The 13,357-nt window shown below is 18.6% G+C and overlaps 3 protein-coding genes across 3 annotated transcripts; all 3 read right to left on the reverse strand.

The window, feature by feature from the left end:
• Positions 1–1,627: 1,627 nt before the first annotated feature.
• LOC122712468 (gamma-tubulin complex component 3) lies at positions 1,628–7,625 on the reverse strand. Its single transcript, XM_043932167.1, has 11 exons — positions 7,227–7,625; positions 6,801–6,967; positions 6,250–6,382; positions 5,696–6,107; positions 5,121–5,623; positions 4,702–4,894; positions 3,329–3,533; positions 2,879–3,100; positions 2,650–2,781; positions 2,289–2,543; positions 1,628–1,896 (listed from the first exon to the last, which is right to left on the reverse strand). Exons 1-11 carry the CDS (start codon positions 7,297–7,299, stop codon positions 1,720–1,722), a joined length of 2,472 nt encoding a protein of 823 aa, XP_043788102.1. The 5' UTR covers positions 7,300–7,625; the 3' UTR covers positions 1,628–1,719.
• An 891-nt stretch (positions 7,626–8,516) lies between these two features.
• On the reverse strand, positions 8,517–10,290 carry LOC122712509 (beta-1,3-galactosyltransferase 5). The gene is made up of 2 exons (XM_043932234.1): positions 9,476–10,290; positions 8,517–8,786 (listed from the first exon to the last, which is right to left on the reverse strand). Exons 1-2 carry the CDS (start codon positions 10,288–10,290, stop codon positions 8,546–8,548), a joined length of 1,056 nt encoding a protein of 351 aa, XP_043788169.1. The 3' UTR covers positions 8,517–8,545.
• A 960-nt stretch (positions 10,291–11,250) lies between these two features.
• LOC122712444 (oligosaccharyltransferase complex subunit ostc-A) lies at positions 11,251–13,242 on the reverse strand. Its single transcript, XM_043932132.1, has 4 exons — positions 12,989–13,242; positions 12,012–12,085; positions 11,727–11,944; positions 11,251–11,419 (listed from the first exon to the last, which is right to left on the reverse strand). The coding sequence occupies exons 1-4, from the start codon at positions 13,125–13,127 to the stop codon at positions 11,401–11,403; spliced, it is 450 nt and encodes a 149-aa protein (XP_043788067.1). The 5' UTR covers positions 13,128–13,242; the 3' UTR covers positions 11,251–11,400.
• Between the last annotated feature and the right edge of the window lie 115 nt (positions 13,243–13,357).

The raw sequence follows: 13,357 nt of genomic DNA on the forward strand, positions 1-13,357 counted from the left end.
TTGCAAAATATGCAATATAGTTTTTTTTAGCAAATATGAGCTTTGTAAGAAACTACCAAGACTGAAATAAATGAATCCTTCTTGCGCATTGCGCATAAATCCTATAAGAAAAATAATTCGAATAAATTGATATGTAAACATCTATACGAAATTTATTTTAGATTTCAATATTAAAAATTTAAAATTAATAATTAAAACTTTAACATATATTTTCTTGAAATATCATCCAATTGGAATACTTATTATATAGAATTAAGATCAACATAAAATCTTTCCAAAATCTTTCGAAAATATTCATATTCATATATTATATACATATCTTCTAATTACATTACAATTTTTTGGCATTTCTCCATAGATTTTGCTATATCATTACAATTTTATGACTTCATTATTTATTCTTCTATTTATTCTTCTAAGAAATAAAATTGTATTTCTAACTAAATAGAATTTATCTTTGAAAAGAATCGCATTATTAGATATATGAAAAGAGTTGAAGGTGATTAAATTTGGAAGTTTTGATCGTGCTAGTGTTAAAACATGCTATATATGATTTGACACATACATAAAATTCCACAATCTTCCAAAGAAATTTGTGGTCGATTTTATTTCTCATGTTAACTTACGGGAAGAAAATATTATTCCTCTAGAATATGCTCATGAAATGTCATCATTGCCAACGAAGTTAATCCTATCATGTAAATTTGTTATTAAATCGAAATCGTTAAAGTTTTCAGCTTTCGAATCAGTTTTCGTGATGATCATTTTCGCATGAAACAGATGTGCTTGATTAATTGGCTATTAAATCTTCTAGCTACTAGAGGTTTGTATTTTTAAATTTATGGAAAAATATTGAAAATAAGTAAAATGATTGATAGAATTGAAATATATTAATCTCTAATCGAAAGTAAAAAAGAATTTTTTTAGATTGAAATCAATTCAATATAAAAAGTACAAAACTGATAAAATTTATATTGTGCTAGTTGTCTCGATACTTTTTTTTGTCAATATAAAGCAAATATGGATTTTTTCCGCTTTTAATCATCGATATCTTAAATAATATGTGGAAATATAATGTCCTATTTTTTTTTTTTTTCTATAATGCAAGATAGATAAAGAAAAAAAAAAATTCCTTTGCTATCAGAAAATATTGATTTATTTTAAAAAGATATAAAAGTATATTATGAGAAAAATAAATTGTAGAAGGAAAAATCGATATACATTTTCATGACGTAATGAATGCATCAGGTGAAAATTTTAATCTTACAAAGAAAAAGAAAAAATTTTAAAAATAGAAAATTAAAAATTTCGAAAATATAGCATTGAACTGTTATTTTATATTCATATTTTTGATGCATGAAAAGAACAATAAGAAATAAGTTCTAGATTTAAATATTCCGATTATAATTATAAAAATTTTAATATATATTAATATCAGTGTTAATAAATAAATTCAATATTTTTTAAATAATGATTAAAATACTGATGAATTGAATAAAATACTATATCGATTTTGCAGCAATAAAAATATACTTTATATCTTAAGTCGTATAAATTACAAAAATTAAAAAATCATAGACAAATAATATATATATATAGAGAGAAATTATATAACTATAGACGCATATTTCTTTGAAAAATTTTTATTAAAAAAAATAACATGTAAAAAGATTATATTAATATCTAATTAGTAATAAAAAAAAACGATTTTTGTATTTATCATTTACAACTAAGATAACTTTGATCACTTTGTCTTCGATGCAAATAAGTTAATGGCACAACAAGACGATTATCTTTACTTTTATAATATTCATTAAAATCTAATCGTACACTTAATAATTGTAAAGATACATCTTCCGCCGAAGCAAGCATTATAAGAAATTTTTTTACTCTATCCTGTAAAAAAAAATATTTTTATATAAAAAATTAGTTAATAAATTATATAATAAATTACAATTTTATAAAAAACTTTAAATAAAAAATTATTATATCTTTTAAATTTAAATATTTTTATTGATCGTATAATTAAGAAATTAAATAATCAAACAGGAGTGAAATCGTTTTATATTTCAATATTAATCGAAATTACTTTAAAATTCGATTCATTTGCATTATAATTAATTCGTTAAAATATAAAAATATGGTTTTTTTAAAACGACAAAAATAAAAGATATCAACATTTGTTTATCTAATTTAATATATATTAATTTTAAAAATTATTAAAAATTATAATAATAATATTTAATAATAATAATAATATTTAAAATTAATAATTTAAATGATGTTACCTGATATGTTCTTGAAAGTAATCTGAGTTGAATTGAAAGTGTATTTAAATATTTCGAAAATGTGGCTTGACGTTTGGCGATTTCTGCATCCATAGTTTGGTCTAAATGACTTGACATTACAACAGTTGTATTTAATAACTTATTATCTTTTAATCGTGCTTCATATTCATGTGTCGCACGCGCAAGAAATGTTTCTTCTAGATTTTGCAAGTCTAAAATTGGACCATATACAGAACGTAAATGATCCATAAGTTCCTGTTGAAAGTAATATTATATACTATATAATAATTTTTTATTCTGATATTTTAGGCAAATATATATAAGTATATATTAATATATATATATATATATATATATTTACTTGTGATTTCTCATCTAGCAAGGTACCACGTCTGACAGTATCTATAAAATGAGTATGTGCTGTAATTATATCATCCAAAGATGTTGCTTGTGCCAATTGTTTTGCAAAAGCATCCCAAGAACATTCAATTACCTTAAAATTCGGTAATTAACTAAAATTACTTTCTTTTAAAAATATAATATTTTATAATAATATACTGTTAACACTTCATCAAAATTTTCTATCTTACCTCAAATAGGAAAAAATACTGCATTTGATGAACCAAATGTACCATACTACTTGTAATTAAATGAATATGAGTTTGAATAGGTAATACTTCGGGCATTTTACGAAACATTTTTGCTGACGTTATTTGACGTTTCCAAATCGTAGATAATATAGATTCCATTCGTTTCGCTCTCCATAAAGCAAAAAATACAGTTTGATAGATTTGCCTACAAGGTTCTAAAATCTAAATAAATAAAATTATTTGGGTATATATTATTATTATTTTATATATTATCATAAAAAAATATTCAAAAATTTTTTAATTTTTAAAAATAATAAAAGAATATTTTTTAAATTTATAAATTTCTAATATATTTAGAATATTTGTTTTGATAGAAATTTTATAATGTTAATAACAAATGAAAATTTTATATCTCATACATACTGTTGTACATCATGTTTTCATACATACTGTTCCAATAGGACCTCCCACATTGTAATCGAGAATAAAAACATCCCATCCTCTTTCATTTTCTGAAGGTGCTAATAATCTTACATCAAGACGTTTATGTGTATCTGAATCATCTATCTTTGTAACAGTTGCTCTTATTCCTGTTTCCAAAATTGAAGATATATTGTGTGGATATACAGAACTTGCTGGTTTATCTAATTCTGGTCTACAATAAATAAATATAAAAAAATATAAAATAGAAAAACAGAAATAATCTGAATAATAGATTAATATTTTATTTTAATTCCTATATAAGATATTAAAAAATACACAAAATCTTTGAAGCATCAATTTTAAATATCAAAACAAATATAAAAATTTTATATAAAAATATCAACTTATATATCATTTATATAAAATTTTTTTTCATATTATTATTTTTATTATATTTCCATATAATGTATTATATATTATATATTATATTATATAATATATTATAATATAATATAATATAATATAATATATATTATTATATAATATATAATATATTATATATTATATAATAATCACAATATGTATGTTTTTTTCAATGGACATATGTGATATCAATATGATCAAAAATATATTATGAAAATTAAATTTCGATTCATGCAATTTTTATCGAAAATTGAAGTAATAAATATTAAGTGCAAATAAAATAAAAAAAAATTAATTGCTAATATTTGCTAAATATTTAATTATTTAAATTATTACTTATTATGGATATCAAATAAATATATTACTGAAATATATATACTAATTATATCAACAAGAAAAATTAATGATTATTAAAAATTAATAAAATTGAAATTATATATTGTTGAATTATATGTTGAATTTTATAATATATTATAATTTATTATTTGTTATATATTTTATAATATGAAGTTACATAGAATTTATTGCAGCTTATTTAAAATAAGCTTTTGTTAAATTGTATAATTAAATAAATTATATAATAAAATATATTTAAAATTTTATGAAATTTTAAGCATTTATGTTTTAATACATTAAATTGTATATTTAAAATAACAACTATATTGTTGAATTATATGTAAATTAACTATAACTTTTTGTTAAAAAAAGCTTTGCAAATCATTGCTTGTCTAATCTATGAACCTTCTTTGTCATTCAATTCATTAAATCTGCTAATAATCAATAATTTGCTTACATACAGACATTTTTAATGCAAAATTAAAATATTTATAATTTGAAAAAAAAATTATAATTGAAATTTTTAAATTTATTTGAATATTATTTTGATATTTAAAATTAATCTTTTAAAAGTATTCTATAATTATATGATATTCTATATAACAATATAAAAATTTATAGTGAAAAATAATATTATTTACTCTAATAAATGCATAAGATATTGAATGAAATTTCCTTCTCCTAATAAAAGATAACCTTTAATTGCATGTAAATGTTCCATGAGATGATACTGTTTTGTTAAAATTTCTACTACTCTGGTTGAAGTTTCTTTATAAGCTGTGTCCATCATGGTTTGTAATCGACCATCAGGATCCATATCAAAAAGAACATCAACTAAAAAATATTTAAGATAGAAAATTTAATTCTTTAGAAAAAATTAATTGCTAAAAAATCACAATATATAATATAATCACAATAGCTATAAATTAAAAAATAATTATAGATTTATTTGTTATAATATAATATAATATTTACATATAAATATATATTTTGTTTGATTCTGTTTACAAGATATAGTAATCTTATGTTAAAGAATTATTTAATTATTAAATTAAATTACCTTTATATTCTTCACTAAAATTTTCAAACATTTTTGTATGTTTTCCTTGCCATGGAGTAAAATCTTTGCATACTTCACGCAGAAAATTAATACTCTTTCCCGTTCCTAAAATTTTTTTAGCTTGTATTTTTGTAATAAAAGATGGTAACATATTGTTGCGAACTTGATATTTCTCATGCCACATTCTATCTCCAGTAATATCAGCACAAGCTTCAATGAAAAATTCTCTATATGGATCATCTAATTCACCATCTGCCATCCATCTTATCAACATATTATACAATGGATTGCAAACACTTTGTAAAATCCTTTTAACTAATTTTTTCACGTTAGTATCACCATGATTACTAAATTCATACACTGCAGAAGCTAATGCACCACCTTTTTGTCCTTGGCAAGCTTTTACTATGCTTGCTAGCCATTTTAAAATTTCTAAAGGATCATATACCCAAAGATGTAAATGGGATAATGTAACTCTGTATAATCCTGATTCAGACTGAGCTCTATTATATATTCAGACATATTACCATTTATAACAAATTTGTAAAATATTATGTTTATATTTATATTAATACCTGTTTACTTCTTCTTGAATAAGCGCAATAACCCTATAATATTCAGACAATTCAGAATGTAATGCTGCAACAAAGCTATCAGCTACTTGACCACTTGAAGCAACTGACATTCTTTCTAAACCTTTTTGTATTATATTATGCAAATATCCAAGTTCACTTAATCTCAAAGTTGCTTGCTTTCGTGGTCTATCAATGCTAATAATTGGATCTATTTGGAAGCCATAATTAGAATCTAACTTTAATATTTTTCCTTCTATACCTAAGAAAGAATATATAAGATCTTGAATCAATACATCTTCTGAAATATATTCTTCTCCATATATTTTATTAGAACTTAAAAAATCTCTTGTATTCTTGTTTGCACTATTTATAGATACAATTTGTGGTGATGCAGAAATTTCAGATGATTGTCCTAAATAAGAAAATATATTGAATATTAAATATTAAAATTTATATATATATATATATATATATATATAAAACTTATATATTGTAAAAAAATTCAAAAAAATTAAAAAATAACAAAAAATTAAATTATAAAACATATTGCTTACCACTAGTGGATGCAGATGATGAAGATAAACCTAATTTTAATTCAGGTGCTGAAAAGACTCTACCCCTTAATTGTTCTGCTGAATTACACATGTTTAACAAGAATATCAGAATTTGTGTCCTGTTCTTTAATGGCTAAGTAACAGATGACCATATATATAAATAATTATTATAATATATGATATAATATAACATATTATATCAACAATATATATATTCAACAATATAATATATATATATATATAACAATATAACAACAATATAATAATATATATATAACAATATAATATATTCAAACTATGAATGTTTTTTAAATTTAAATTTAATATTTTAGGATTCTATTTATTGAATATTATCAAAAAATTACTTAAAAATTTTTTTATCTAAATTTTTTTTTATTTTAAAACAAAATTTAGTTGAATAATGTTTGTTCCCTAAATGTATATATACTTAATTAAGATCATTAATTGATCATCAATTAAGATAATTAATTAATATATTCATTTTATGAAATATAAATTTTATAAATTTAAAAATTAAATCTATATCATACCCCAGATTTTAATTCATTATATAATTTGTCAAACTGTGTTGCATCACATATTGATAATTTTTCTCTTATTTGATTTCCTATACTAATTTCATCCTCTTGTAATGTTTCTATTCCTTGAGTTGATGATAATAATCCAAGAGAAAAACGCATCCATTTTCTAATTATTTCTGAAATCATAATTTAATATAAAAAAAGACTTTTTTCAAATTGAAAATATAATTGATATATACAATATATACAAAATATATAAAATTCAATTTTAATTTCTAAATATGAATTATTCATAAACTATTCATTATGAAATATTTCTAATTTTTTTAATAAAATATAATTCATAAATGAAAATTATAAATGTTTCATTTACAATTATTATTTAACAAAATGCTTTTTTAACATAAACGAACATATAGAAAAATTAAATTTTACCTGGCTTTTGTTCTCCACAAAGCGAAATAATCATTTTTTGGACGAGATTACCAACAGTTTCAGCCTCCATCATGTTTATTTTTAATATATATTTTTATTTTAATTATATTTAATATTAGTTTATTTAAATAAAGATTATATATAAACTCAAGTTATCGCCATTCGTGCAACTAATTTACGGTATACGCATTAGTTTGTTATTGTTATATCATATGAACTTAGTGTTGTGTATTTGCTTCACATCATATATCGTAAAGTTAGTTACAATTTAGTATTTCTAATTTAAATTGGAGATAATTCCAATGTAACCTGTTCATCATATTCATAATTTTTATAATACAATTATATCTTGAAATATGAAAATGTGTTTTCAATTAATTCTACATTTATTATAAAAATTATTGAATTCTTACTGAAATTAATTAAATTCTATCATTTAAGTATACTTAAATTTAATAGTTAAAAAAAGACTATTGTTATACTACACTTTAGGGATTTTTTAAATTTTTTTTTTCAATTTTTCTATCTCAATTTTAATTATTGATTCCTTTTTACTTTTTTTAAAAACTTTATTTTATCATTAAAAAAAGAAATTATAAAATCAAGATAAAAATATTATATTGAATTTATAATAATTCAAAATCGTTATGCGCGTCATCAGTTTTTATATCCTATTAAATCTAATTTATTTCTTATTTTTTCATATTATTATTTCTTACATATGTTTTCCTATTTTTAATAAATTACAATTCTGATTGGTCTTAAATATTATTCATATTTAAGCGATTTTTTAATATATTTATTAATTATATATAAATTTTCATTTAATTTATGTTGAATCAAGAATTGAGAAAATTATATAACATAAATATATATATATAAAATATAATAATAAATATATAATAATAAACTTTTCTTTTCAAATATAAACATTTTTAACTTAAATTGGAGATATATTTGTAATTGTATATTTATATTAAATATATTTAAATAATTATATTAAAATATAGTAACATAATATTATATTAATATAATATAACAATATAATATAACAAAAATATTTTCACAAATAAAAATTATAAATTCATCATTATTATTATAAAAATTTGAAATAAAATAACAAGATTAAATTGTATAATTTGACATGTTTATATTTAATATTTAATAATTATTTTTTAACTTACACTTGATAAAAATATCAAGTTTCATTATTTCATTATTATCATTATTAATAATTTAAAAATATGTTGTATTTATTAATCATTAATTTATATAATAAATTAATATTTATTAATTTAACAAATATAATTTATTTAACTTTATAAATTTTGTACATAATAAACATAAGCTTTAGAATTCACAATGTGCATTTCTTCTTCATAAGCAACTACACAAGTTTTTGATACTAACTGTTCTTTCATTCTTTTATAACAATTCCATTGACAATATTCAGAAAACTTTCTAAACTTGATATGTAATTCTTTTTTACCTCCATCAGGTCCTGCAATAAACTCACATTTGAGTTTTTTTTTTTTATCTCGTATACAACATTCTAAATACCTAAAAATCAATTTATTTTTTAAATTAAATTAATAAAAGAAAAATGAAATTATAAAAATATTTATAAATTAAATAAAATTATAAATAATATAAAAATTATTTATAATAATTTACTATAATAAAAAAAACTTAATAAGAATGATGAAAGAATTATGAAACTAAAAATATAATTCATTTAAATTTTTGCATTTATAAATTTTATTACATATAATTAATATAAATTATAAAACTCTAATCAATTTTAATAATTATTTAATAATAATGAAATGATTAAAATTATATATATTATATGAAAATAATCAATAATGATCAAATCATCTTTTTATAATAATTTATTACTAGGAAATATAAATTGTTTAAATTTTTTTAATTTTTATTTTAAAGTTTTAGTATAATATTATATTAAAATATAAAAAATCAATAATTTTAATGAATAATAAATTTTATAAAATATTTTACAATTTTTTTTATAGAAATAAGAAAAAATTATTTATAAATTACTAAAAGAGTAATTAAAAAAATTTGATATTGAAATTTTAATTTGAATAAATAAGGAATTTTATTATTTATATAAGAAAGGTTTATTATTTTATTCAATACAAATTAAATATTTTAAGAGGAGATAAAACTTATAACTTAAATAATTATTTTAGTAATTATTTAGTAATTATTTAGTAATATATAATTACCTATAATCTGTTGCATAAAAGCTATTTAATTCTTTAAGTTTAATATCACATTTTTGTCTTAAAATTCCACTAACAAATACATCATCTATCCAAAAAAAATTCTTAAATTTTTCACTTGTATTAACTAATAATTGTGCAACTTTTAAATTGGTTATATAAAACCATCCTGAAAGAAAATCTGGATAAATTTCACCTGGAAAATCTTCTTTTGTAGCAAACCATTTATTATTTGATATTCGAATTGGTTTCATATTTTTTAAAATATATCCAGACATAGTATTTTCTTCTATTGTTTTTTCTTGTAAAAGTTTTAATATCTCAAAAATATCTAATACAATATCATTATCAGTTTTTATTAGAAAATTAGCTTTACAATTACTCGATGCCCATTTTAAACCCATCAAATGTTTTAATGTAAGATTTTTATAATTTTCCAAAAAATCTCCTTGCAACAAATCATTATACTTTTGTGATTCTTTTAATATATATTTCCACATTCTTTGTTCTTTAGGTCTTCCTAATAAAAAAACTCTTGTGACATTCAAACTTTTTAACATTTCATTTGGATATGCATATCGTAATGCTGTTCTATATGCAGCATCATTTGCAGAGGATGTGACAATCCAAATTATAAAGTTAATATCACATTTTGGTTTAATAATAAACTTTATAATTGAAGAAATATTTTCATTTGTGTCTTTTGCATTGTATAAATATTTTGTATTATTTTCAAGATCTGTTTTTAATAATATAGTCAAAAATAAAATAAATAAAGTACTAATACAAAATATTACAAAAATAAACCTTACTTTCATATTTCTAATAATTATTCATTATAATATATATTTTATTTAATTACAATAAAATATTTATAAATAATCATTTATATTCTCATATATTATTAATAATCATAATTATAATATTTTATTCAATATTTAATTAATAATTTTTAACTTTTTGTTTCTTTTTATTTTATATGATATGGATATTGTATAACAAATATTTTAATAATTGTGAATATTAATATTGATTTAATATTCATTTAGTTTAGGTTAGAATTTTCTTACTTGCATTTTATAATTTCAAAATTTTTCGATTTTAATTCTTATTTTCATTTAATATCTACTATTATTTTAATTTTATATTATAATTCAGCTCTAATTGTTAATGTCTTATGTTTCTCAAATTTCAATTTTGATATATATCCTATAATTATATCGTAAAACTTATTTTATGTAGAATTAAATTCGCACACGAATTCGATTTTTTCATAAGAAAGCATTTTGAATAAATTTTAACATCAAAGTAAAAGTTATAATTTAAAACATTTAAGTATATTAAGTATTGTTTGTAAATTTCAAGAAATCAGTATATAATATAGTAAATAAGATATTTTAATTCCTTAAATTAAATTTGTAATGTCTATTTTTGTAGCATGAAAATTTATTTTTTTTAATATTTAAATAATATTTTATGCTAAATCAAAAATGTTTTATTTTTTGATAATAATACATTATTATTTATATATTTTTATTAATTTATGAATATTTATAAATATAAATCAATCATAAAAATTAAAGCTGTATCAATATCTGAATATTTTTTTTAATAGTTTGTTCATTGTTAATAATTTATATTTTTAATATAATTAATATTTTTTTAATTACAAATTAAACTAGATAAATATTTAACTAATTAGATAAATTATTTAACTATTTAAATAACTAGATAAATTATTTTTAAAAAATTAGAAAAAAATTAAATAAAAATAAAAATTTATTTTTTTTTAAATATATTTGATAGAATCTTTTTATAATATTATTTATAAATCACATTTCTAATACACATATTTAATACAAAATGTAATAATTTTGATGAGTACAAAATATTGAGCTTTAAGCCATATTATTTTAAATCTATTAAATTTATGATTGCAGATATCCCCTGAAACAAAAAAATTATATATAAAATTATATATAAAATGTTATATTAATTTAGCAAAATATTTACGAAAGTGTTAATTATATATGTAACAAAAAAAGTTGAAATCAAAGTTTTTCTTAAAATGATTAAAGTCTGATCTTTTTTTTATTTTTCTTATATATATATTTATATTATATATGTATATTGCAAAAAGATATAAATAAGTCTCATTCAAATGCATAAAAAAGTAATTCTTCTATAAATTAACTTAATGTGTTACTTGATCTTTTATAAATTACAATATATAATATACATATAAAAATCTTACGGTAGTTTCATTCTCATAAAAACCCAACAGGTAATAAATGAAACAATAACACTAATAAATCCAACACATATTAAAAGAATTCTATTGAGCTTAGGTGTTGATGGATTATGTGTTTGATCTAATACTATAAAACCAATTCCACCTAAAGTAAAAAGGAAACTAGATGCCAATCCTTCCATAATATATTGACCATTTACTCGATATGGCATAAATGCTACCTAAAAAATAAATAAAATAACTTTTAAAAAATATTAATACAAAATTATCTCTAATTCATTTACTTACAGGTCTTGTATGGCCATGTTCATCTGTTGTTGAACCTACACTGGGTGGTTCCACAATTACATCATATATTATACCTTTAAAAAATTTATTATCAAAATATAAATAATATTTATTGCATTCTATTAAAAGAATTTAAAAAAATTGACTATCCTAACAAAACTTTAGATTATGAAATGTAATATATGATATATTCAATCAATTCAGAGGTTATAAAAGATATAAATAGAGATATAATATAATAGAGATGCATAAATTATAAAAATTATTTTGCAGAAAAGTGATTTTTTTTCAGAAATTTTACTTTAAATTTTTTTATAAATATTTTTTAAAATAGTATTCATATTTATAGTATTATAATTAATAGCAAAATAATAAAATAATATAATATATATTAAAATATAATCTGTCATATATCAATAGAAAAGAATATGAAAAAAAAAATTTTGACATATTATATTATAATTATATCAACACAGTCAATTTCTTTATGAATATTAGATTTGAATTGGATTAAATTTATTTTGTTTGCCATAAAAATCATCTAAAATTAATTTTTTTTTACGTTTTTCAAAGTAAATGATATTTGATTGATCTCTTTTTTTTTATTCTTTTTAATATATATACATTATCATTCAGATTCATGAGAAGATAGTTTTTTGATAAATTTATCAAAATTTGTTAAAATATTAATAAAATATTTATATAAATTAAATAAATATTTATAAATAAATATGATAAATATTTCTTCTATTAAATTTTGAAATAAATATAAACTAAGTGATTATTTTAATAACATTTTCATGAAAGCAAATTTTGATTAACTTTTTAATTTTTAAATATTTTTTAAAAAATTTTTCACAAAATAAATTTTATAATTTTGTCATTAAGATAAAAAAATTAATATATATCACATATATTTCATTTCCTAAAAGTTTGCTAAGAATGTTTCAAAAATTGGTGTTCTATTCAATTCTAACCTCCAGTTACTAGAAAATATGATAAAAGTATAAATGAAAAAACTATCATAGCACTAGGTTTCACAAACCATGATGGCTTCTTTAATTTTAAATTAGGTACTTCTAATGCTAAAAATGGTAAACGGTATATATATTCCATATTTAAATCAAAATTAAAATATTATATGCACTATAATCACTTCGCCTTTTAAAATAACATACTTCTACATTTATTAGGATATTTAATAGATGGCAGTTGTGATATTTTTTGTATTTTTTGTAAATTATTATTATTATTGCTTAAATTGAATTTATTTTAATAATTTGTTTTTTTATTTTAAAAATAAGATATAATAAGATAATAAGATAAAATGATAATCATATTTTTAA

Source organism: Apis laboriosa, unplaced genomic scaffold (assembly GCF_014066325.1).
Source record: "Apis laboriosa isolate Shangri-la unplaced genomic scaffold, ASM1406632v1 scaffold202_cov151, whole genome shotgun sequence".
Taxonomy (NCBI): domain Eukaryota; kingdom Metazoa; phylum Arthropoda; class Insecta; order Hymenoptera; family Apidae; genus Apis; species Apis laboriosa.

Coding starts and splice junctions, on each gene's coding strand:
- LOC122712509 (XM_043932234.1), bottom strand. CDS start 10,290: ATGAAAGTAAGGTTTATTTTTGTAATATTTTGTATTAGTACTTTATTT. Junction 8,787..9,475: donor TTTTATGCAACAGATTATAG/GTAATTATATAT, acceptor ATTGATTTTTAG/GTATTTAGAATGTTGTATAC.
- LOC122712444 (XM_043932132.1), bottom strand. CDS start 13,127: ATGGAATATATATACCGTTTACCATTTTTAGCATTAGAAGTACCTAAT. Junction 12,086..12,988: donor ATATTTTCTAGTAACTGGAG/GTTAGAATTGAA, acceptor AATTTTTTAAAG/GTATAATATATGATGTAATT. Junction 11,945..12,011: donor AACATGGCCATACAAGACCT/GTAAGTAAATGA, acceptor TTTATTTTTTAG/GTAGCATTTATGCCATATCG.
- LOC122712468 (XM_043932167.1), bottom strand. CDS start 7,299: ATGATGGAGGCTGAAACTGTTGGTAATCTCGTCCAAAAAATGATTATT. Junction 6,968..7,226: donor TTGTGGAGAACAAAAGCCAG/GTAAAATTTAAT, acceptor TTATGATTTCAG/AAATAATTAGAAAATGGATG. Junction 3,534..4,701: donor TATCTTATGCATTTATTAGA/GTAAATAATATT, acceptor TATTTATTGTAG/ACCAGAATTAGATAAACCAG.